Below are 26,969 nucleotides of genomic sequence, written 5' to 3'. Positions count from 1 at the left end.
TATGTTAAATCTAGATGTATAATCCTGTACAGGGAGACCTTTTCTGAAATGCAGTGACATCATAGTCTGGGCTAGGAAAGTTAGACTGATTGTGCTTTTGACTGTGGCAGCATTATTATTATTATTTTTTAACAATGTCCAGAGGTCATACCTCAGGTCCTCAGAACAGCCGGTGACTTCTCTAGTTTGATCTGGTAAAAAGGTAGTGTGAATTCCAGCTCCATGATGTCTTGGCTTTGCCCTGGGACTCTCCTGAGGAATAAATTCTCCCCCAGCTCCCAGAAGGAACTTGATTTTTGAGGCTCCTTCAGCAAATACTTGACTTATTCTTTGAACTCTATCTTGGCTGCTTTTTCTTTGGCTTCTAAAGCAGACGACAGGTTTTTTTTGTTTTTTTGGGTTTTTTTTGCGGTACACAGACCTCTCACTGTTGTGGCCTCTCCCGTTGCGGAGCACAGGCTCCGGATGTGCAGGCTCAGCGGCCATGGCTCACGGGCCCAGCCGCTCCGCGGCATGTGGGATCCTCCCGGACCGGGGCACGAACCCGTGTCCCCTGCATAGGCAGGCGGACTCTCAACCACTGTGCCACCAGGGAAGCCCCAGACAACAGTTTTCACCATCCTATATTTTAGAGAATCTGACCATATTCATCTCTGGTGTGTGATTAAGAGTGTCTCATTAAAAAACAACAACAACAAAAACAAAGAAACAGTGTCTCATTTAAAAATATATACAGGGACTTCCCTGGTGGTGCAGTGGTTAAGAATCCGCCTGCCAATGCAGGGGACATGGGGTTTGATCCCTGGTCTGGGAAGATTCCATATGCCATGGAGAAACTAAGCCCGTGCGCCACAACTACTGACCCCACGCGTTGCAGCTGTTGAAGACCACGTGCTCTGGGGCCCATGTGCTGCAACTGCTGAGCCTGCATCCTGCAACTAATGAAGCCCACGCACAGCAACGCAGAGTAGCCCCTGCTCGCCACAACTGGAGAAAGCCCACGTGCAGCAATGAAGACTCAACGCAGCCAAAAAATGCATATATATGCAATTTTTTGAGGTGAAATTCACATGACATAAAATTAACCATTTTAGAGTGAGCAGTTTGGTGGCGTTTGGTACATTCACAGTGTTGTGCAACCCCGACTCTTCTCATTTGTTTTTGTTTAGGCTGGTTTATTTTTATTTTGGGGGAGTTTCTTTTGGCTTAAGTCAGGAACTGACATGATAAAATGTTGCTCTGCCAATATGTATAAGGGATATTTCATTACTGTTGTTTAGGACAGTGCGAGATAAGAGAGTGGTGTGTTTCTCCTTTCTCTTGAAAAGCAGGGGTTCTTAATTTAGGGTCTAAGATCATGTACTTGACTCTCTCCTCTTCCCTGAAATTTTGTAGGCTGGTACATTATTCTCTAGTTAAGAACTTAGTGCTCACAATGTAAAAGGACAGAAATCTAGTCCTCGATGATGAAATTTGTTAGGGGAAGTAATGAAATGTGTGGGTCACTAATAAAGGTACGATTTAAGACGAGGTTAATTTGATGTTTAACAGATTGTGCTGAAATTTTCTGTTAAAAATTTAATATATGTGAATGTGTATGAGAGCTTTAGAAAATAGAACGATTTGGGGGCTCTTTTTCAAAGAAACAAATTCCAAGCAGCTTTTGCCTTTAAATGTTAAGCAAGTTTTAACTTTTGATGATCCCAAAGGATTAGAGTGGTATAACAACATCCTGGATAGACCATAATGGCCTTGAGCTGTGGCCCTCCTGTCAGGCTCTAGTACTGTAATCATTTCTGTATACTGGTTTTCCTCTTTGTATATATAAGTTCTTAGATGATAACTTCACATTTATTCCAGGTATTTTTTTTTATTAATTAATTAATTAATTTATGGCTGTGTTGGGTCTTCGTTGTTGTGCGTGGGCTTTCTCTAGTTGCGGTGTGTGTGGGCTTCTCATCGCAGTGGCTTCTCTTGTTGCGGAGCATGGGCTCTAGGCTTGTGGGCTTCAGTAGTTGTGGCATGTGGGCTCAGTAGTTGTGGCTCACAGGCTCAGTAGTTGTGGCACACGGGCTTAATTGCTCCGTGGCATGTGGAATCTTCCTGGACCAGGGCTCAAACCCACATTCCCTGCATTGGCAGGCGGATCCTTAACCACCGCACCACCAGGGAAGTCCCTATTCCAGGTCTTTTATGTGAAGGACTCCTTTCTTCAGTTTGCCTACTTCACATTTAGTTTACACTGTGAATGGCTTAAGTGATGAAATGGATTAAAAGATTATAATTCTTTGAATTTTAGCTAGAAAAGACATTATGAAAATACTACATAAGGCAAGCCTCTGTTACAGGCTCACTTTAAGTTATAACAAATAGTATCAAATCAGAAATTTCTGTATTCTATAATGATTTGTGTGAGTTCTAGCTCACTTCTTCTAACAAGGTAAATTCAGTGAAATTCTTGTACAACCTAAAAGCACTATTGTATAAGGATCAGTACTATAAACATTAAGTAGCTCCTTGGAAAGATAACAGATGAGTCTAATTTCCCTTAAATAGTCCAAGTAGTACATTTTAGAGAACAAACTTGAGCCAACCTTTTTTCATTATTTTATGATTTTCTGGCTTTTTTCCTTAACTGCATTGATTTGTTGAGTGCTTAGGTCTTTTTTCTCAGATCCATAATTACCATTGTTTGTGGAGGTATTATCGCTCAAGTTTGCCAAATATATTATCACTCATGTTGTTTTGACCAGAAAATAATGAGTAGGTGCCAGGGCATCTGTCCAAAATTTGGTGATAAGTATTATTAATGATGGTGGTCAGTAAGAAGATAATCATTTTTTAAAAAATTTATTTATTTGGTTGTGTCGGGTCTTAGTTGTGGCAGGCGGGCTCCTTAGTTGAGGCTCGCTGGCTCCTTAGTTGCGTCATGCGAACTCTTAGTTGCGGCACACATGTGGGATCTAGTCAGACCAGGGATCGAACCTGGGCCACCTGCTTTGGGAACGCAGAGTCTTAACCACTTTGCCACCAGGGAAATCCCAGAAGATACTCATTTTTGAATGCAGCAGGAATATTATTAAAAGAAAGTTTTAATGTATTTAAAGAAGTCAAGTACATTGGACAAAATCTTAGGGTTTCTCAAATCAGAAAACATTGTCTCATTATTTGGGGAGAAATGTGATCAGTCCATGCTGTTTTCGTTTTACCAATGGAGCCTTATGTCAACTGGACTAATTCTGGAAATTGGAACAGAAAAGTTAAATTGAAGCTGGGATCCATGTTCTTTTAAGTTTTAACACCAGTTCTGATCCTCTTTAGCACTCAGTGTGACTGAACAAATAACTCAGTTTTTTGCATATTTTTTATTTTGGGGAATACGCGGGGGAATTGTAGGTTGTTGGAAATATGAAAAGCATAATTTAAAAAAAAAATCCATGCATAACACCTCTCTAGATGTTTGCCTCTCTAGGTGTTTGTCATGAAAGAGTATTGTCCTACTAATCTAGGCTTTTCTCTTTTTTCTGAAAGAAATTCCTTTTATTGACAGTTGCATGTAATGGTGAAGAGGTTGATAAAATTTTTTTCTCTTTCAGTTTTACTCTGTTTCAGAATATATGTCTTAGAGTGACTCCATCTTCAGGCAGGGAAGTAAATCAGATTTGCTTTAACGGAAAGTAATGGGGAGATCTTTTGAAACAAACTTTTCCTTATTTTAAATATTGGAGTGACTAACTGAAGATGTATTTGTAAAAAGATGTAGCTTTAGGTCTTGGAGGCTCTGAGGAGATAATTGTGGATAAAATCATAAATCTATGATAGGTTCAGATTATCACTCTATTCCATTAGGCCTTTGGATTTTGTTCCAATTAGCTTTTGAGGCAAGGATTACATTCTTAATTATCCTTGCATCCCTTTGGATCACCAGTGATGGTGGTAAGGATGAAGATACTTTCTGAATGCAGAAATTCTTGTATATAAATGATCTTAAAATTAGTTGAATGCCTTGCTGGACATAAATAACTTGGTTAAAGGAATTCTCTTCTCTTGCTGTAGGTGCACATTAAAGATCCACAACCATGACTGACTCCAAGTACTTCACAACCAATAAAAAAGGTAAGTAAGAGAACCTGATCACAGCCTTTTTTGAAGATTCTTCAAAAGTTGTGGTGTAAGGTTGTTCCAAGTAGAATGCTCCTGACCTCTTCAGACATGTATGTCTTGGACCATCTCATTGGGGATATCCTACAGAAAAGTGTATTGAGTAAATTATTAAAGTATGGGTTTTTAAAGATACGGCTGTGGTGCACATCATTTTGACTTGAAGGTTTTAGTGAAAGGAAGAGATCCAAGATTGATCCATTGAAGATTGATAGATCTGAGGAGGGTAAAAGGAAGAAGCACATTTATTTTCTCTTTTTTAAAAAAATTGAATGTAATTGGTTTACAATGTTGTGTTCATTTCTGGTGCACAGCAAAGTGATTCAGGGGTGTGTGTGTGTGTGTGTGTGTGTGTGTGTATGTATGTATGTGTGTGTATACATATATATATTCTTTTTCAGATTCTTTCCCATTATAGGTTATTACAAGATATTGAATATAGTTCCCTGTGCTATACAGTAGGACCTTGTCGTTTATTTAATATATACTAGTTTGTATCTGCTAATCCCAAGGTCCTGATTTATCCCTTCCTCCCCTCCTGTTTGGTAACCATAAGTTTATTTTCTGTGTCTGTGAGTGTTTCTGTTTTGTAAATAAGTCCATTTGTATCATTTTTTAGATTCCACATATAAGTGATACCATATATTTGTCTTTCTTTGTCTGACTTACTTCACTTAGTATGGTAATCTCTGGGTCCATCCATGTTCCTGAAAATGGCAGTATTTCATTCTTTTTTATGGCTGAATAATACTCCATAGTATATATAAACCATATCTTCTTTATCCATTCATCTGTGGATGGACACTTAGGTTGCTTCCATGTCCTGACTATTGTAAATAGTGCTGCCATGAACGTTGGGGTGCATGTATCTTTTCGAATTAGAATTTTCTCTGGATATATACCCAAGAGTGGGTTTGTTGGATCATATGGTAACTCTAGTTTTTTAAGGAACCTCCATACTGTTTTCCATAGTGGTTGCACCAAATTCTTTTATTTTTTGCTTGGAAATAAACATTTTATTACATGGAGTACTACTAAAGCAATACAGCAATATAAAGTAAAAATGAAAGTTCCCTCCCTCCCTATTCCTGTTCCTGATGGGAACTCAGTATGTATCCTCAGTCTTTTCTATGCATGTATTAATACATATGAGTTTTTAAATTTTTAACAAAAAATGATTATGCAAAACAATGCATGGAAATTTGATATTTTCTTACCCTTCCACACACGATGATTTCATACCATCATTTCTGAATTATGGCTGCCAAAAGGCATAATCTCAGTGTAATCATGAGGGAACACCCATGACAGCTGAGGGTGTTCTATAAAATGATAGGCCTGTACTTTTTAAAAATGTCATTATCATGAAAGACAAAGGCTGACCAGCTGTTTCAGATTAAAGGAGACTGAAGAGACATGACAGTAAGTGTAATGCATGATCCTGCATTGGATCCTGGCCCAAGGAGGATGGGGGTAAAATTACTCTAAAAGACTTTATCAAGATCTTTGAATAAGGTTTATAGATTAGATAATGACAGTATATCACTGTTAAACTTCCTGATTTTCATCATTGTATTATAGCTATGTAACATAATTCCTTGTTCTTAGAAGTTATACACTGACATATTTAGAGCTAAAGAGACATGATGTCTACAGTTTACTTATTCAATGAATCAGAAAAAAATGTATAAATATATAAAAAGTATGATAAAGCAAATGTGGCATAATGTTAGCAGATGGGGAATTTTGCAACTTTAAGGTTAAAATGATTTCAAAAGAAAAAGAAAATGGGAGGGCACACATAGTGGCCTGGAGCACCAGAAAATTTTCTAGAAAGCACAAGCATATTTCTGTCGTTTGGAGTTATTTAAGGGTAAACTTCTATTATAATACAGAAAACACCATAGAGAGTTGCTTAATTACATTAGCTACTAGTCCACGGCTTTCAGCGTTGCCTGCACATTGGAATTGCCCAGTGAAATAAAAGACAATAGGTGATGTCCAGTCCTACCCCTGCAGATATCCTGATTTCTTTGGTGTGGGATATGGCCTAGACGTGGGTTTTTTTTAAAAGCTCCCCAGAACTTTCTGATGTGTAGCCGGGATTGAGAACTCTTGCTAGCTGCTAGCAATGCTTGGTAGATTTGATTCAGGGGAAAAGGAGGGGGGAAAGATAAGAATTTAATAAAGCTGTAGTATGTATGAGATACCTTGCCTCCGTGCTCCTCCTTGGCTCCACCCAACTTCTTGCTGTTTTTACTGCTTATAGCGTACAAAAGCATTTAGCCCCTTGTCATTCATTTTCAGCTTTTTTTCTTACTCTCTTATCATTCTGAAATGTATTTATTTCTTCTGTTAACATTTTGTGTTACAAACATCTTTGATGACCAAGATGTTTCTATAATAACACAAAAAGATGTAATTTTAAAACTCACCTGATTTTTCAAACCTTCACTTATGATGGGTCCTGGTAACCTTTTTTTAATTCAGGGATTTTTATAAAGGTTTGAGACTTACAGATGAATCATGGCTGGGTAAATACCACATTTTAAAAAATGGATAGACTGTGTTCCTTTTACTTCCTGTAACACCCACCAGAACTGCCACTGGAGCATATTCTTTAAATGTATGCTGTTGGAGTTGGAATAATTTCAGTTATATCCTGTTTTGATTCTTCAGCTCCTGCTGCTATTCACAATTCAGATTTTCTGAAACCGTGCTGCTTGTCCTTTACTGTTTTCAGAAGTAAATGATGGGAACCCTAAGAGCTGGATTTGGCAGCAGAGGACTTGGAGAAGAGGAGAGTGACTCTTTAAAGGGCCCAGCTTTTCTGTCTGTGCTATTTTTGCAGCTGTCAAATAAAAGGGTGATTTTTGTAACAGTTTGTTAGCGATGGATTTTGATGTAACAGGCTTTTTTAGTGCTCAACTTCTGTGCTTCTTGCCAGTTCATCCTTCCCATTTAGAGGCTTCAGCAGATCACCTAGTTTGCTGCCCCCACTATTTCTATACTGGTGAACGAGGTTAAAGTGAACATCAAGAACAGTCATAAAGGTGGAAGAAAATGAGGCAATTCTGTGGATTGAAAGTTGACGTGACAATAGTCAACTTCTTTTTCGTGGTCTTATAGTATATTTTCTCCTTTCTTTAAAAACCAGTTGAGGGTGGTTAACCTTTTTTCTTATTTCAGCTCCAGCTTTCTGAAGATAGGTGAGCCTGGGCCTTAAAATAGTGGTGACAGTCCTGGCATTTCACGGTGCAGGGCCTGAGCAGTCAGTCATTTAAGATTATACCTTTAGAAATGACTCTGGTTTGTACCATTCTTGAAGCTTCAGGATTATTATTTCTGTTCTTAGATTGATTGAACAGGATAGGGCCTTAAAGCCCATTATCATCTTAAAGTACTAATTAGAGCAGTGATTCTCAACCCTGATTATACATTAGAATCACTTGAGGAAACTTTAAAAAATATGAACGTAGGAGTTCTACTCCTTGACATTCTGATTTATTTGGTCCAGAGTGGAGCCTGAGCATTGGCATTTCTAGATACTTCCCGGGTAATAGTGTGTAGCCAACGTTGAGAAACACTGGATTAAAGAGTCGGGAGAAACAGTTCTAAGGCCAGCTCTGTCACTCGCTCACTTAGTGACCTTTGAGCCTCAGTTGTTTGTAGAGTTGAGAGTAGGTGAATGAGGAGTCTCTTCTGGTTTGAAAACATTGATTTGTGAACCTGTTTGCTGCCTGCATTTATTTTTTTCCCAGGACTTTGAAATTCTGACGGGAGATCATCACTCAGATGCCGTTCTCTCCCCATCGTAGTAAGATATCATGAGATATCTTTCCTTTTTCCCACTTCTGTGCTTCCTGAGATCTGGCTTACACCTTCCTCTCTGGCGATAACCCCAAAATAGCATCCTTATCAATGGGTTGGTTAATATTCTAGGGATTTGAACTGTACCTATCCTATAATTTTTAAATAATCTTATTTCAGTTGCAGCCCTGCCACTGGTCATCTGTTGTGTTGCTTGCTATATAGTACAGTGTTCTGCTCTAGTTCTCTGATCCTGGGACCTCACCCGTTTGTTGTCTTTTAGGAGAAATCTTTGAATTAAAGGCTGAACTCAACAATGAAAAGAAAGAAAAGAGGAAGGAGGCTGTGAAGAAAGTGATTGCTGCTATGACTGTGGGGAAAGATGTTAGGTAAGGGTAATCTCTTCTGCTTTGCTCATTTTAGACTCTTACTCTATGGCTTTTACTGCCTTTTTTTTTTTTTTTTTAAAGCAGAGGTCTTCTTAGAAGCCCACATGATTTAAATTTATTTATTTATTTATTTATGGCTGTGTTGGGTCTTCGTTTCTGTGCGAGGGCTTTCTCTAGTTGTGGCAAGCGGGGGCCACTCTTCACCGCGGTGCGCGGGCCTCTCACTCTCGCGTGCTGTCTTGTTGCGGAGCACAGGCTCCAGACGCGCAGGCTCAGTAGTTGTGACGCATGGGCCCAGTTGCTCCGCGACGTGGGATCTTCCCAGACCAGGGCTCGAACCCGTGTCCCCTGCCTTGGCAGGCAGATTCTCAACCACTGCGCCACCAGACTGCTTTTTATTTAAAGCTATTACAGTCAGAACGTATAAGAATGAGTTTGTCCCACTGGAAACATCAGGAAGTGTAGTTGCTTTTATATTAACTCTGTGACTTAGTTCTTTTTGTTTTGTTTTTTGAGTGAAATGAGTTTGATTTCACTTGCATACAGATCTAGCATAAAACCTCCTGAGAGCTGACACACTTACAAATCTGTTGCTGAGGTAGTTTTAGAAGATGATAAAAATATACTGACAAGCAGAAGCCCATGTGTACTTTAATTGGCTCAAGCTAGTGCCCTCAACTTTACAACTCTGCCTTTAATTACCGAATTCAAGATGAAAATCAGTGGTAACAAAATCCAAAGGGTCTTTTTTTTTTTCCTCCCTTTTTTCCTGTAATTTAGGAAGGCCATTTGGAAATAAATAAGGATTGTCTGCAGGCCCCTGAGGATTCCCGAGATCCTTTCCATGAAATCCATGAAGTCAGAGCTATTCTTGTAATAATGCTTAGGTGTTATTTACCCTTTTCACTGTGTTGACATTTGCATGGCTGGTGCCTTAGTGTGAATTAAGGCAGTGGTGCCGAACTGTAAAAGTAGTCATTGTATTCTTCACCGTCATGTGCTTGCAGGAAAAAAGGGCAGTTTCACTTAGGACTGTCCTGCATGAAGCACTAAAAATTTATTTCAGTAAACCTTGAACCTTGAGTTCAGGTCTTTTTAATATTCTGTGTGATGAAATAGGAATTAGGCATAAAGTACTTCTACTGCATAGCAAAGTGTGACGATTGACTTGAAAAAAAGCCCTTGCACAATTGTTTGACTTGGGAACACCATTTCTTTGTGAAAGAAAGATTGACAGACAGAACTATAGTTAATCATACTTCAGTATTTGGGAGACATTTTATAAAAAATGGACAAAGTGAACGTGTCACTTCAAGGGAAAAAATTTGACAGTAGATAAATTTCGACTTTAAAGTAAAAATTAGAGTGTTGGAAAACTTGTATCTCCCATCGTGAGCTTGATAGCTTCCCAATACTTAGAGATTTTTCTGATGAGATTGGTGGTGAAATTAATGACTGTGATTATTTGCTGCTGTATAATGAAATATGCCACCATAGAGAAGATCTGCATAACTCATTGAACCAGTATTTTCCAAATGACCAGTGCATACATCACAAAATTATGCATGGGTAAAATATCCATTCAAAATAAGTGATAAATGAATGGAATTTAATGCAACCAAGTACAGAAGGTTTATTGATATGGTTTCAGATTCCATATTGTACCTAACTTTTAAGAAACTACCATTGGTGGACTAAAAACAAAAAGAAAAACAACCATTTGTCTAGCTTTAATGTATCAAAGGAGAACATCCAGTTATATGAAAAAGCTATTAAAATAGTCCTCCATTTTCCAATTTATATACGTGTATGCAAATTGGATTTTCTTCTTACACTTCAGCATTTCTTCATACACTTACAACATTCTACAACAGGTTGAATGCAGGAACATGTGTGAGAATCCAGCTGTTTTTGTTTAAAGTAGACATTAAAGAGATTGGCAAAAATTAAAACAATGTCATCTTAATTTAAGAAAATAAGTAGATTTTTACTTTAAAATATTTATGTTAATATGAAATGCATTGATTTTCCTTTTATTAGTTGGGTCAAATGCTGCTGATAAGAAATGGATGAGTGCAAGAATGCCAAGTAAATTCCAGCATCTAGTGGTGGATGTAAGGTGTAGGAACTCAAACATCTGAGAAGGTCCTGAGGCTAATGATGACCTTCCTAATGTCATTAAGAAAAGGGAAGTTTAAATTTAAGTGCATTCTGTGTCAGGCACAGGGACAGATGCTTTTACTTACGATGTTTGTTATAGTCCTCATGTCTTCTGAACTAGAGGTTATTCTGAATCAGAAGTTATTCCATGTTAGAGATCAAGCAGTGTATACTTGGAGAGGCTAAAGAATAATCCCAAAGTCATACAGCTAGTGGTAATGTAGCCAGGATTCTAACCTAGGGTCTGAGTCCCAATACCTGTTACTGGTCAGTTCCTTCCTGGGTGTATATATACAATAGAATCTAAATGTGTACATGGCACACACGTTTAGAACTGTTTCATTTTCTGAAAATGGTTAAAATTTTGAACAAAGGTCCTAATTATCTGAGAACTGTTTTAATAAGGAAACTAATCAAATAAGTTCCCACTGGTCAGGGATGGAAGAATATGTGCATTAAAAAGCATAACAACTGTAGTGCTTTGAACTGCAAAGAATTGATATGAAAAATTATGGTTAATTTTTTTGTGTGACATAGTGATTTTTTTAAAAAGTTTGTAAAGATATACACTAAAATATTATATATGAAATGTATGTGCAGGATTTGTTTAGAAATTGTTTAGAGCAACTAGATGGGGTAGGGACTGGGGGAAGGCGAGTGGGTTGAGGTTGTGTATGAAACAAGATCGGGTATGTATCAATATTTGTTTGCAGCTGGGTGATGGATACATGGGTTCATTAAACTGCTGTCTCTAATCTGAAAATTTTCATAGTAAAATGTTTTTTTAAAATCTATTTTTAGACATCTTCTTGGGACCATTATTATAAATTCTTTAGTAATCCATTTCTGTGGTAAGTATTATCACTAGCGGACATTTGTGCTCACATCGAATCACTTTTTAAATTAAGGCTGTTTCTTTGTGTTCTGTCCAACAGCCTGGCACCAACATCTGTTCGCTTTCCCTTCCTCTTTTCTCAGCTGTCTCTTTCCAGATGTAGTGAATTGTATGCAGACTGACAACCTGGAACTAAAGAAGCTCGTGTATCTCTACTTGATGAACTATGCCAAGAGTCAGCCAGACATGGCCATCGTGGATGTCAGCAGCTTTGTGAAGGTAACTTTTTCCCAGGGACTCAAGAAAAGTCTCTTCTACCTCAGAAAACCTTTTCAGAAGTGTCTCTTGATACGGTTAGTGTCTGCATTGCAAATAAGCAACCTCTGTTCCAAAAGAGGGCCTCTAGAGAAGTACTGGCCATTGAGTAGGAATATTCACGATTTAAGCATTCTGTATGCCAGAGTTTGTCATCCAGTTCAGATGGTGCGCCTTCTGTCAGCTGGGCTTGGTGCATCCTTGCCAGGTGGGAGAAGAAAGCCAGGTGAAACCTCACTGTTTTATCTTCCAAGGCTGACAAAGGTTGGGCATATCATTGTAGTGTCAGTAGCCTGGGGTTTTACCTCTTTTATCTTTGTAGAAATTATGCTTATGGTTCAGACGTAGTGGAAACTACAGGAGCTGCCTTTTAATTTTGTTTTATTGAATAGGTCTTACAATAGTTGATTAACTTTTTTGTTATTGTGGAAATTTTCAAACATTTTCAGGTTGAGGGAATAGTATAATAAATTCCTAAATATCTACCTTGTAGTTTCAGTAGTTACCAACCTATGGCCAGTTTTGTTTAACTTAAACTCTCCATACATGCTTTCCTGACCCCCACCTCCTCTCCTACTGGATGATTTTAAAGCAAATCCCAAACATCTTAAGAATGAAAAAAACCATTTAATCAGCTGATCATTAAAGCAAGTCCTTAATATTATTGGATATCCAGTCAGAATTCTATCAGTAGATTTGATGAACACAGTAATAAGGTTGTTCTTATTAGGGTTTTTGTTTTGTTTTGTTTTGTTTACTTCTTTTTCCTCTGCCTGGAATTTAGTCTACATTAAAAGCAAAAATCAGACAGCATTTCTAAAATTAGCTTCTATTAAATTGTTTTGGAAAATAAACATGCTTTCTTCCTCCTCGTGGAATTTTTGTTCTTTTTCTGTGTTTAGCTACAATGTACAGGATCATTATAACATTTCATTCTTTCTGTCTGGTGATTCATAGATGGATGATATCATTGGAAAGAATTTAGTTTACATTTTTTGGAAGTTAGCATAAGCATAGGTTTATAATGTTTAAAGAAATTTTTTAGTATAGGGCAATTTAAGGGATGTTCCTTCTTGGTAAGTGTTCTATTTGTACTGTATTTGGAGGCACTTGCTAGGAAAGGAGAATGTATGTTAATCAGGATTTCAGAGGGCCCTCTCTGCTGCTTCGCGCAAGGAACTTATGTTGGGCCCAAACCAGCTTCTAGATTCTCCTTTGCTTTCTTGGCTGTAGGCCCCAGATATCCAGCCCTCTTTTCTCCTTGCTTAATATTTGTGGAGTGGGACATATCTTTCCAATTCCTGATTTTTTGCTGTTGTTTTGGGTTTTTTTGCGGTACGCGGGCCTCTCATCGCTGTGGCCTCTCCCATTGCGGAGCACAGGCTCCGGACACGCAGGCTCAGCGGCCATGGCTCATAGGCCCAGCCGCTCCGCGGCATGTGGGATCTTCCCGGACCGGGGCACGAACCTGTGTCCCCTGCATTGGCAGGCGGATTCTCAACCACTGCGCCACCAGGGAAGCCCCAATTTCTGATTTTATCCTGTACCAGAATACAAGCCCAAAGCCCTTTTCTGCTTTTAATGCAGGTCCAACAATGGCCATGGGGATGGTACAGCTATCTAAGCTTCTGCCCAGCTCTGGAATGAATCCTATAGGGCATTTCTTCATTGTGTATGTAAAGCAGTTAAATGAATTCCTAGCCTAAACTCTTAAATAGGCAACTGTTGTACTTAGGAAAGGAATCGTGTGGGAGATGTGGGTTCTGATGTGGAATGAAACTGGAAGCCTACATTAATTAAATATTCTTTTGTTGCTTATATAAACCAGACTGTTTAGTTTTCTGGTTTATGTACACCTGTAGTTGTCAATGATTGTTTTTTCTAGGACTGTGAAGATCCCAATCCTCTGATTCGGGCCTTGGCAGTCAGAACCATGGGTTGCATCCAGGTGGACAAGATTACAGAAGATCTCTGTGAGTCCCTCCGCAAGTGCATAAAGGATGAAGATCCCTATGTTCGGAAGACAGCAACAGTCTGTGTGGCAAAACTCCATGACATCAGTGCCCAGATGGTGGAAGAGCAGGGATTTCTGGACTCTCTGCGGGATCTCATAGCAGATTCAAATCCAATGGTAATATGTTTCTGCGTTTATAAGAGAGCAGTACTTAAACTGGGTCCCTTTAAAAAGCATGTTTAAAATAAATTTTATCTTTGGGACATTGAGCCATAGGTTAGCTATGTGAAGCGTGACTTCTGTGTGTCCCACAGATTGTCTGTCTCACACCCTATATGTTTCTGAGCTGAAAACCAAGTACTAAAATACAAGGGTGGTTTTTTTTTTTTAATTGAAGTATAGTTGATTTACAATATTGTGTTTGTTTCACACGTACAGCAAAGTGATTCTGTTTTTTATATATATGTATTTTCAGACTATTTTCCATTATAGATTATTACAAGATATTGAATATTGTCCCCATGTTATACAGTAAATCCTGTTGCTTTTCTGTTTTTTAATTTTTCTAGGTTAATTTTTGTGTGTGTGTGTGTGTGTGTGTGTGTGTGTGCGGTACGCGGGCCTCTCACTGTTGTGGCCTCTCCCGTTGCGGAGCACAGGCTCCAGACGCGCAGGCTCAGCGGCCATGGCTCACGGTCCCAGCTGCTCCGCGGCATGTGGGATCTTCCCGGACCGGGGCACGAACCTGTGTCCCTTGCATCGGCAGGCGGACTCTCAACCACTGCGCCACCAGGGAAGCCCAATGTTTTTATTTTTTATTAAAAATTTTTAAAAATTATTTTTCCTCATAGGTTATTATAAGATATTGAGTATAGTTCTCTGTGGTATACAGTAGGTCCTTGTTGGTTATCTCTCTCATATATAGTAGTGTGTATATGTTAACATTAGTTAAAACTGACTTCCTGTGAAATACTATTTGAAAGAGAAAAGATAGTTTGAAGTAAAAAAATTCTCACTGTTAAGTCCTAGGTTAACCTCCCTGAGTCTGTTTCCTCTTCTGTAGAGTGAGAGGTACCAACTTAGAGAGTCGTTAGGAGTATTAATTGAGCTCTTGCATAAAAAGCATCTGTGAAAGTGCTTGGCTTATGAGAGTTCATGAAATGATGGCTGCTGCTGCCATGATTATGAAGTAGACATTAGGCAAAGGTTAATATTATTGCTACAATATTAAAGGGTTCTGACCCCTTTGATAGCTATACAGGTTCATATGGTAAAATCTTTCTGAGGGAATGAAAGCTAAACTTATTTCCAGACACAGATTTATTAGTCCATTATTTTGAACGTAAACGTATTCAGAATGAGGAAGCACTTTGGCACGAGAGGAAAATAGCTATGATTTCTTCACAGATAATCAGAGTTTTGAAAATTCTGTCTCACTAAATTGACATTTGCAAGAAAGATACACTTTTGGGTGATAGTGATAATTCACTAGCTTTTGCCCATGCATTAGGATTTTCCCTCCTTACTGCAGTTTTCCTTTTCTCTCTTAGAGGCATTTTGAGGTATTCCAACTTCAGTTAATGTTTACACCAGAATCTGCCACTCCAGAGACTCTCTTGACAGCCCCACCACACGTACTTTGCTTTTTGTTTGTGAGCTCAGGTCTCCTAAATCCTTTGGCTCAGCGTCTTAGCCCCTTTGATCTTGTCTTCTAAGCCTTCTGAGTTCTACCATCTCTCCGAGAACTGCCCCTGGGAATGCCCTTCTTCCATTGCTCTGTCCTGTCTGCCAAAGCACAGACTACTGAATTAGTTAAAAAAACAAAACAAAAAAACCCCCAGAAACATATTTTCGTTTGTTGAGGGTTTTTTTGCACAAGCAGCATGCTCTCAGAACCTGGCCCGGTATGGCCTTTAGCAACGGTTCTAGTTACTGCCAGCTTCTTTTAATATGAACTTATTTTGGAAAGCTGTTTTATGAAAAGTAACATTTTTTTCCTCAGAAAAAGTATGTATTTGTATGTATTTTATCCATGTGCTAGCCAGCATGTAGAAGCCACATGAGATTATGACAGTGGTTCTCAACTGGGGGCGGTTTTGCTTCCTGGGAGACAGTTGGCATTGTCAGGAAACACTTTTGGTTGTCACAACTGATGGGAAGGTTGCTACTGGCATCTAGTAGGTAGAGTTCAAGGATACTTTAAACATCCTGCAGTGCACAGGGAGCCCCCTACAACAACATGAAGGACTAATTTGTTTTAAAAACTTAAATAATGCCTGACATATAGTAAATGCTTAATAAATGACAGCTATTCTTGAGAAACAAATCTAACGTGACGTACTTTATGATTATTGTTATTTCTATTTAGGCTTTAGAAGGTTTGTGGTGGTTTGCTGTCAGTCTGAGATGATAAATGCTGGAAAACTGAAGTCTCTCTAGATCACTTTGTAAATTTGAGAAGGATTTTTGTCAGAATATGTTTGTTCTCGTGGGCAACGTTAGATCATCTATTAACGACTTCATTTAATTTAGTACTTTAATTATATGAATTCTGTTATCCCTAAATATATATCAGTAAATAGAAGAAGTAATAAAATTAAAATATTATACAGAAGTGAAATTAAAAATGCGTGATGCTCTTCATGCCCAGCGTCCGTAAAGGAGTACCAGAGCTGGTAGAATTTTAGGCATGTGTGAGAGTGTCAGTATGTGGTAGGCACTGGGTAAGAATGATGTAGGAGGTAACATGTTCACTCAGTCTGTGTCTGGATGCCCCAAGTAAGTAATGTTGTATTTGGTACTAAAAGATGAGTTGCTGGTAATTTCTGCAGGATCAGAGTGTTGAGTAAGTGGAATCATTGGAGGCTGCTCTGTTATAAGGGCAAGTGCCCATCTCAGTGCTTTTCGGTTTTTAAATTCTTGCAGAGGAAGGAAACAATTTTTGTTTTCCTTTATGATAGACTTTGTGGAGATCTTTTTATGTGTATTCTCACCTTAGGAATTTTAATCATCAGTTTTCATTTTATCAGTTATTACTAACTTAGGTTTTTTTTTTTTTTTAATCTCATTTTGGGGGCGGGTTTTTAGATTTAGAGAAAAGTTGTAAAGACTGTACAGAAAGTTCTCATATACCTATCTTCACACAGTTTTACTTAATGTTAACATCTTACATAACCATGGTACCTTTGTCAAAACTAAGAAATTGGCGTTGGTACATCACTATAAACCGAAGTACAGACTTTATTTCACCTGTTTCAACACAAGTATCCTTTTGCTATTCCAGGATTCAATCCAGCATACCAAATTGCATTTAATCACTTCCTTTTATAAAGAGTTGACTCACTCTTTATGAAAGTATCTCAGAAACAGAAAAGCGCTTTGTAACTGTGAACTTTTTTTTTTTTTTCACTCCAGTACTAACACATGAGGGTTAAAACTCAGGCTCTGAAACCAACCAGACTTGGATTTGTATCCTGGTCTGCCGTTCTTAGCTTGGTGGTCTCCCTAAACATCTCAGTATCCTCGTCTACAAAATGGAGATTATAAACAGTGCCTCTATCATTGGATCGTTGTGAAAAATAAAAGAGGGCTTGCAAAGCACTTAATAGTGAACCTGGTATAGAGTAAGCCCTTAATAATAACAAACGTTTCTTTATTGTATAGTGATCGTGGTGCTGGTTATTAATGATTTTAGAAGGGTTAATATTTCAACGGCAAATTTATTTTTTAAAGGTATTTAATTCTTTTTTAACTAAAGCTGTTTTTATTTTTTATAATTTTATTTTTCACTGTGTTGTGTCTTCGTTGCTGTGTGCGGGCTCTCTCTAGTTGCGGTGAGCAGGGGCTACTCTTCCTTGCGGTGTGCGGGTTTCTCATTGCATTGGCTTCTCTTGTTGCAGAGCACGGCCTCTGGTCTCACGGGTTTCAGTAGTTATGGCACGCAGGCTCTAGAGCGTAGGCTCAGTAGTTGTGTCACGCGGGCTTAGTTGCTCCGCGGCATGTGGGACCTTCCCGAACCAGGGGTCAAACCCATGTCCCCTGCATTGGCAGGCAGATTCTTAACCACTGTGTCACCAGGGAAGTCCCAAAGATATTTAATTCTTTTGTATACATTATTTAAAGCCAGACATTAATTTTTAGGGTGATTCTGAGGGCAGCTTATCTACAAATGAAGTAAATCTATTTACAATATTACTTAACACATCATTGCAGGATTACTTTTAAAAGAGAATTGTTCAAGGATATGCCTAAAGCAGTTTTCGTAGGCAACTTCCTGAAAACTGGACCTGTTGTACATAGTAATTCAGTAGTGTACCGAAAGATCACGGCTTATTCATTTCTTAGTGTCCCTTTTAAAATGATCTCAAGGCTCTAATCTGGCAGGGGATTACTTACTCTCAAAAGGGAGATAATGGTGTAATAATAAATTTTTTGTTTTGTTCATTTTGCAGCATGCTGTTGTGTGATTTTAGGGCTGGTGGGCCAAGTAACTCTTGGCTTCTTAGGAGTGCCTTTTGTCCATTTGTAGATATTTATTTGTAGTGTTTTAGCTTTGTGAATATTCACATTTCATCAAAACACATTTTAAGCTACTTATGTAAGCCCCTTAACTAAGTAATGAGTTTTATTGAGTCTAATTTTTAAATCTTACTTGTTATCAGATATTCAGACTCTCTTGCTGTTAACGGTGTGTTGACTCCACTAGGTAGATGCGTTCACTTAGCTTCCTCATTCTGGGAAAGAAGATGGGGAAAAAAACGGAACATTACAGAATGTCACATGTAGTCAGCATATTATTAGTTGGCAGTCTGGACAGTGTCTTGGATTAAAGCATGACTGTAAAATTAACTGGTACTGTATAGTCATTGTATTCTTTCTTTTTTTAACAATGCATTTAAAAATTTTTATTTATATATATTGGCTGCGTTAGGTCTTCGTTGCTGCACGCAGGCCTTCTCTAGTTGCGGTGAGCGGGGGCTACTCTTTGTTGCAGTGCGTGGGCTTCTCATTGCGGTGGCTTCTCTTTTTTTTTTTTATAATTTATTTTTGCTGTGTTGGGTCTTTGTTTCTGTGCGAGGGCTTTCTCTAGTTGTGGCAAGTGGGGGCCACTCTTCATCGCGGTGCGCGGGCCTCTCACCATCGTGGCCTCTCCTGTTGCAGAGCACAAGCTCCAGACGTGCAGGCTCAGTAGTTGTGGTTCACGGGCCCAGTTGCCCCGCGGCATGTGGGATCCTCCCAGACCAGGGCTCGAACCCGTGTCCCCTGCATTAGCAGGCAGACTCCCAACCACTGCGCCACCAGGGAAGCCCGCGGTGGCTTCTCTCGTTGCGGAGCATGGGCTCTAGGCACGGGGGCTTCAGCAGTTGTGGCATGTGGGCTCAGTAGTTGTGGTGTGTGGGCTTCAGTAGTTGCAGCACACGGGCTCAATAGTTGTGGCTCGAGGGCTCTAGAGCACAAGCTCGGTAGTTGTGGCGCATGGGCTTAGTTGCTCCGCGGCATGTGGAGTCTTACTGGACCAGGGATCGAACCCGTGTCCCCTGCATTGGCAGGCGGATTCTTAACCACTGTGCCACCAGGGAAGTCCAGTCATTTTGTTCTTAAGGAGATGATAATGACTGAAACATGCTTAGAATAAATGCCCTGTGCTTTAACGTGTTATTTGAGGCAACTCCATAAAGAAGAAAGTGAGATTCTGAACTGTTGCTGATTTTCAAGAGGATGAAAGTATGCAAATCACCTTTATTTTCCATTATAAGAGTTTTGGTCAGTTATTCTACTGAATTCAATTTATTCAAGTCTTCAGGGGCAGCAGCCAAAAGGATTGTAAATTGAGCGGGAAAATTGAAGTGTTTGTTCAGAGTGTTTGACCTTGAAGGTCATTGCTAGAAATGAAAGTCTTCTAAATATAGTTAATAGGAGGAAGTCACTATATTGGGAAGTGCTATCTTTCTTGGGTTCTGAGGCTATGAAAATGAGTGAAATTAGAGAGATCATTCAAAAGAACAGGGAAATGTGTGAGAGATTTCTCCTAAAGGAGCTTCTCTCTGTGATACTCCACTCCCAATGTATATCTAGATTTCCTTCTAGAGTTCTTTTTTTACAGGATCATTTTTATTTTAATCATACCCACCACTCCAGCTTGCTCCTTAAAAAAAAAAAAGAGGTCTGGGATGTCCCTGGTGGTCCAGTGGTTAAGACTCCACTTGCAGGGAAGAAGATCCCGCAAGCTGCAGGGCGCAGCCAAAAAATAAAAATAAAAAAAGTAATGTCAAATTTATGTCCTCAGAATTGCTGCATATGAGACGGGTAGCTTATAAATCAGATTTTGTAGCTGGATAGTAAATCTTGCCTCTTTGAAGTGCTGCTAGGATGTGATTATCTCTGAAATATATAAAGTAGGAGAATGCATTTTTCTCCTTGTATAAATCTGCCTGGAAATAATGTTTTGATTATATTATTCTCCCCAGCTCCGATTTTTCTTTCCCTTTCCCCCATTTGATGTTCACAACTCTTGGAACTTCTATAAATGCAGGGGGCAGAGTGATTAGCACTCAGACATTAGAATCAGATACAGGCCTTGAGTTTGTTTTTTTTTTTTTTTTTTTTTTTTTTTTTTTTGCGGTACGCGAGCCTCTCACTGTTGTGGCCTCTCCCGTTGCGGTCCCGTTGCAGAGCACAGGCTCCGGACGCGCAGGCCCAGCGACCATGGCTCACTGGCCCAGCCACTCCGCGGCATGTGGGATCCTCCCGGACCGGGGCACGAACCCATGTCCCCTGCATCGGCAGGCGGACTCCCAACCACCGCGCCACCAGGGAAGCCCCAGGCCTTGAGTTTGTATTCAAGCATTTTCCCTTTCCAGCTTTGTTGGCTAAGCAAGTCACTGAATTTCTCTAATCCTATTTATAAATTCATTTTTAAAGCCTATTTCCTTATCTGTAATAGGTGGATTTTGATAGCAACTACCTTAGAGTTGCTGGGAAGGTAAATGGCATAGTAAGTGTTCAGTAAGTTTTAGCTATTATTCTCTTTTATCTCTTTGTCCAATTCTATTAGGTATAGTATAAAGTAAGCCAAAACACAAATTGCTTACGTTAAAAAAAAATTCAGCAGACTCCAAGGGTCCACAATGAACTGTCATATTGAAGGGAAATCTGTAGTTAAAGCAGAGAAAAATTTGTCTAGTATTGAGTGTGATTTTACACACACACGTGCACGCATACTTCTGTATGTATGTATATGTTTGTGTTTAATATCTGTATCTGTAAAGTATACATATTAGGTCTACAGGGGGTAGGGGTGGGATGGGGAGGAGGAATGTTTTATTGCAGTCTTCCAAAGAACAGAATTTACTATAATTGGGAGGCAAGATGAATTAAAAAAAAAATTTCTTTTGATGCTATGGGATATGTTCCTTTGTAGCTTAGATGCCAACTCTTTGTAAATCAACCAGTGTGCTGAGAAAACTCACTTAAACCCTATTTATAAATCCATTTTTAAAGCAGAACTTCCTTTAGAAACCCCTTTCTTTCTTGGGAACTCCAGTTTTTCTGAGATTATAATTAAAAGGCCATTGTTCTTTTCATGGCACTGTTTCCTAAAAGAACTGCCAGTTTTCTGGGGGGAAAATGTTATGCATGTTAGTCTTAGTTCACATTCAAAGTGATGGTACAAGAGAAAGAGACATAACCTTTGTTTTAATACACTAGTAAACCAGGGCAGTTACTGCAAGAGTCAGATTTTTTCTTTTGATAATGAATTATTGTATGGAGAAGGCTCTCTGGGAAGAGGAAGTAAATCATGTTTCAATCCATTATTTTTAAAGTTTATTTTTACAAACAGATAATATATGTACTACATTCTATACAAAATTCCAAAGAAACACAGAGACACGGGAGTTGTCCTGTATACCCCAGCTACCCAGCTGCTGTCTTGAAGTCAGTCTTTGCCTGCTTGAGATTCGATGCTCATTTTAAGTTTCCATTAGAGTGAGAGAAGCATGGCTTGCTGACCAGGAGAACTCTGAGCAGCTCTTATGGGCCCACCTCAGTATATTTCTGAAAACTTAGCAGTATGAATGTGAAGATTAGGAGATGAAAGCGGAAAGGTAGAACAGAAAGAATTTTAGAGGAATAGCAGTAGAGTTTTGTTAATGGGGGTGTATCTCATCTGGTCAGTCATTGGCTCAGTGACCATTTGGCAGTGATCTTTTTTCGCCATGCAGCCTTTTCTAAACATAATCATATAATCTGATCTCTCTGGATCTTTTAATTAGATTTACTTTTCCCTGTTTCTTTTCTTGTTTTAATGTGATAATAAGTGAAAATTGCCTGTTTTACCACCAGAACATATACTTCATTAGCTGCATTATATACTTGGTTTAATTTCCAGTTACCTGTGATGGTAGCAGAGGAGTTCTAATTGTTCATTCTGTTCATTTCCTGTTAACAGACCTCATATTTAATTTTTTTTAACATTAAAAAAATTTGACTGGCAGAAATGGTAAGTTGTGACAGGACATTTGTTTTGGACGAACTGGTAACCAAGACTGGGCATGTGTTGGCAGCAAGAGAGGAAAACAGGCATTTGTTCTTCCAGTGTGACATTTTGATCCTTTATCCTGTAATCCAGTGTATTAAGTGTATTATACAGGGGAAACACAGTACCTTTTCCCTGCATGTAAAGCACTGAGATGATGGAGATTATTGTTTCCCTTTTCATGCTTTTAATTTTTACTAAAGGCCATGCTTGATGGTGTGGTTGGCAAACAAAAATTAAGTCAGGAAAGAACCTCATGCATGCCATCATGTGATAGGTGAACTAGATAATCCTTCTCGAGTTGTCTTAATAACAATAAAATATTACATCCATAATCATACTTACCAAGTGAACCTTTGAATTTTTTTCATCTTGGAATTTTTTGTCCTGATCACTAAGTTATAACTGAAGGTGATTCCATTTGTGGCATCATTATCTTAGTTAATGGATACTGTCATGAGTGTATTATTTGATTTAAAAAGCCATATTCTCTAGAATTTATCTTCTAGGTAAAATCATATACTGGGATAATCTGCAGAGTACCCAAGTGATATGGATATTAAAATCAATAGCTAAACTGTGACCATTATGTTTCTTCTCTTGCTAGCAAAAGGATAATCATACAACTCTTAGTTTCTCAAGCTTTTAACAGGGACTTCAGTCAGAACTAAAAACGAGTTGACATTTTTGAGAATCTTTTCAATATATGTAATTAATGAAGCTGCTACCTATTGCATCTCACTTATGCCTACAGAATATTTATATATAGCCTTACTGTGCTAATATTTAGCGACAGCTGAGAGCCTCACTGCAAAATGTTGTTTTAAATTCATTTTTACAGAGCTATAGTTTTTTGTCTGTTTTGTTTATTTTGGGGTGTTTTTATAATCTTAAAATTACTTTAAACATTCATTGGTTGTAGATTTCTTAGTTAAATTAGACATACTCTGTAATTTTGATAAAATGTCCACTGTTTTTTCTTGCAGCTAGTATGGATTTCTGGGTCTGTTAAGTCAGGATACAAGTGTACTTTCTTAAATTTATTTATTTTATTTAGGGCTGCGTTGGGTCTTCGTTGCGGTGCGGGCTTCTTGTTGTGGTGGCTTCTCCTGGTGCGGGGCGCGGGCTCTAGGCGCACGGGCTTCCGTAGTTGTGACACACGGGCTCAGTAGTTGTGGCTTGAGGACTCTAGAGCGCAGGCTCAGTAGTTGTGGCGCACGGGCCTAGCTGCTCCATGGCATGTGGGATCCTACCGATCCAGGGCTCGAACCCGTGTTCCCTGCATTTATAGGCGGATTCCTAACCACTGCGCCACCCGGGAAGCCCTCAACAGAACCTTTTTTTTTTTTTTTGCGGTACGTGGGCCTCTCACTGTTGTGGCCTCTCTCATTGCAGAGCACAGGCTCCGGACGCAACAAGTGTACTTTCTTATATTTGGTAGCAATTTTTCATTTATCATACTGCCTGAGTTAAGGATACATTTGAGGTACCATATTTCATTGATTCTAAGATGCATTATTATTTCCTGTATTACGTAGAAAGAAAAATACCTCCTATTAAACTGACATGCCGTTGATTATTAAATATATCCCAACTTCGGAGATGTTAATATGAAAAACTGTGCAACTTAGTCTTGATGAATTATGGTAATATTGCCACCTTAACTTTGTATAAGGCTTTGTAGAAAGCACTTATACATAAATATCTGATTTTATCCTCAAACTAAAGCTAATCTGTGAGGTGGATTAAATTATCCCATTTTCAGATGAGGAAATTGAATTTCACGGAGATTATGTGCTTTCCCAACATCATGTTACAGTGAACTATGGTTTCAGGGTCACATTTTCTTACTCTGAGACTTAAGGTGTGATTGACACCTGAAGTATCACCTCCCCACCCCCCAGTACATGCACGCCCATACACCTATAAAATTGTTTCGCCTAGATTTTTCTTTCCATTGCCTAATGTACATGTTTCATATTTAAACTTCACTGTTTTTTGTTTTGTTTTGGCTGCGAGGCATGTGGGATCTTAGTTCTCCAACCAGGGATCGAACCCATGCCCCCCTGCAGTGGAACCATGAGTCTTAACCACTGGACCGCCAGGGAAGTCCCTAACCTTCACTTCTTTTACAGCTGTTCATGTGTCTTAATTCTACTGATAGTGTTGACTACTATTAAAATTATTATTGTTTTAATAGTAAATCATGAGGGACTCTCTGCTAATATGTGAATTGTTTTAATTCTGTGTTGCCTGACCATGAGGAAGCTATATATGCCATCATTGGTGGTTTATTATACGTTTTGAAAGCAGTATATCTCTTTCTAGCTGACTGCGTAAAACGTTCAGGAACGGTTATGGGTTAAGATCTATGAAGTGATCCAGAGAAATAGTTGTACTGTTCTTGACAAATCAAGGTCATATCTGCTTCTTTCCCAGGTGGTGGCTAATGCTGTAGCAGCATTATCTGAAATCAGTGGATCTCACCCAAACAGCAACTTACTCGATCTGAATCCACAGAACATTAATAAGCTACTGACAGCCCTGAATGAGTGCACCGAACGGGGCCAGATTTTCATCCTGGACTGCCTGTCTAATTACAACCCTAAAGATGACCGGGAGGCTCAGAGGTCAGTCTGTTTTTCTGGATAGTATCTAGGAGTCTTGCCCGGTTCAATAATTTCTAGTAAGTCTGTATTAGAATAAGGGTCTGTTACGTGGGGAAAATCAGTGGCTTATGGGATATATATTGCTATCCTGTGGTATTTTCTCAGTGTATTTAGGAACATTTTAGGTGGTAGAGTAAACCATGCAAAAAATAGCTCTTCCTAAGAGGAGATGTGTATTTTTCATTTCTTCTTTGAACAGTATAGTTACAGCCCTCTGAAGAAACTCTGCCTCATCATGGTCTCACATCTCCCATACAGCAATTCCTAGCCATTTGGCAAACAAAGGTTTTTTGAGCGTCTCTCACTGTAGTAACAAAATTTTCGTTCTTTTACATACATAGTAAGTGGCTTGGCTTGTTACTAGTTATTGAGCTGCCTTATACCTATAATTAATACTAGAGAAACTGTGTTGGAGCCAGCAAAATGTATGGTGTCTTCCGTTAGATACAGGAATCTCATCAGTCTGAATTTGGAGAAGATTTTGGAAGACACACCTGGATTGTTCTGCTCAGCTCTCTACCACTTTAGTGTTGCAGATTTTCTTTGACTATCAGATACTGACTACTAAATTTCATATACACATACATACATTTTAGTTTACAGAATTGGAGGTATCATCAGTTTTTATTGAGCATTTTGTGTATACAGGCACTGTACTAGGCAAAATAATTCTGAAGAATTGTTGGCTCTTCATTTTATTTTATTTTATTTATTATTATTATTTTCTTTTGCGGTACGTCGGCCTCTCATCGCTGTGGCCTCTCCCGTTGCGGAGCACAGGCTCCGGACGCGCAGGCTCAGCGGCCATGGTTCACGGGCCCAGCCACTCCGCGGCATGTGGGATCTTCCCGGACCGGGGCACGAACCCATGTCCCCTGCGTCAGTAGGCGGACTCTCAACCACTGCGCCACCAGGGAAGCCCTGGCTCTTCATTTTAATTATGGTAGATAGGAACCTTCCTTGCCCGGCTAAAGCTCGAGCTACTATAATGTAAGTGCTCCTCACTTGTCTGGGAAATTGTTCCTTCTGGATTTAACCAAAGCTCACCCTGATAGTTTCTTTCCATCACTGAAAGTACAAATATCTTCTGGAAAGGACTTTACATACAATTTTATTTTCTCTTGGTCATTGACATCTCACACTTACTCATTCACTCAGCAAATATTTATTGAGCCCGTGCTGTATGCCAGGCATTGTTCTAGGCTCTGAGGATATAGCAGTGGACAGACAAAAATCATAGCTCTTATGGGACACTTATTCTGAGGGATAGGGCAGAAGTATATATAAAATGTATACGTAATACAGCATATAATAGGTCAGATGATGATAAGTGCTAACAAGAAAGATAAAGTAAGGAGGAGATCTAACAAATGCTGGGTGGTCAGGAAAGGTCTCCCTGAGAAGGTAGCATTTGTATAAATACCTAAAGGAGGTCAGGGAGTCAGCCAAGTAGATACAGGAGGAAGGGAGAAAAACACAGCTTACTTACCTTGTGTCCTTAATTGAGTCAGCTAGCCACTCACGTTGCCTAAGAGCTATCAAAATTAGGTTAATTTCTGAAGAACCCTCAATGGATAACTAAATATTCTATATTTCATGAGACATTTAAGTGTAGGTGGCAGGGACTAGGAGAAGGGGATGAGGTTGAGAGAGTATTGCAGTGGTGTCGTGTTGTTAAAAGCAAACAAACAAACACCCTTCCCGAGATTCCCTTATTATGCTGAATGCAAGAGGTTGGGTGGTTTTCCCTGTCAGCCCATCTCCTTCCGCATCTTACAGTGAAACTTCAGCCACAGTTGGTTGATATCTCTCACTGTGAAATAACTCTCAGAATGCTTAATTTGACTTCCTATAGGCTGAGGAGAAATGGGCTGTGAGGCAGGGAGCCCTTACATAGTATGGGGAGACAGAGAGGACTATAAAATAGGAAGGTAAATGGTGTGAGCTTCAGGTGTTTGGGGTATTGGCTAGTTCCCTTCCAGTTTGAACATCCCTTATTGCTGGTTTCCTAAAGTCTTCTGATATCCCTGCTCTGTTTGTAGTTTGCTGGGATTGAGGTGTCCGCAGTGTTGGATCCCAAATTTACCTATGTATGGAGTTTTGACTTTTCTAACTGATTTTCTAATTTCTTTATACCTGG

General features: G+C 39.1%; 1 protein-coding gene across 1 annotated transcript in view; it reads left to right on the top strand.

Moving 5' to 3' along the window:
• LOC116745244 (AP-2 complex subunit beta-like) overlaps positions 1-26,969 on the top strand; it is a 76,121-nt gene that overhangs the window by 2,045 nt on the left and 47,107 nt on the right. Inside the window, 5 exon segments of the mRNA XM_032615807.1 lie at positions 4,057-4,116; positions 8,255-8,360; positions 11,499-11,634; positions 13,556-13,801; positions 24,600-24,790. Coding sequence (XP_032471698.1) covers positions 4,080-4,116; positions 8,255-8,360; positions 11,499-11,634; positions 13,556-13,801; positions 24,600-24,790 — 716 coding nt within the window. The 5' untranslated portion in view covers positions 4,057-4,079.

This window comes from Phocoena sinus, chromosome 20 (assembly GCF_008692025.1).
Source record: "Phocoena sinus isolate mPhoSin1 chromosome 20, mPhoSin1.pri, whole genome shotgun sequence".
In the NCBI taxonomy this organism is placed as follows: domain Eukaryota; kingdom Metazoa; phylum Chordata; class Mammalia; order Artiodactyla; family Phocoenidae; genus Phocoena; species Phocoena sinus.
This window is presented reverse-complemented; position numbering and strand designations above follow the sequence as displayed.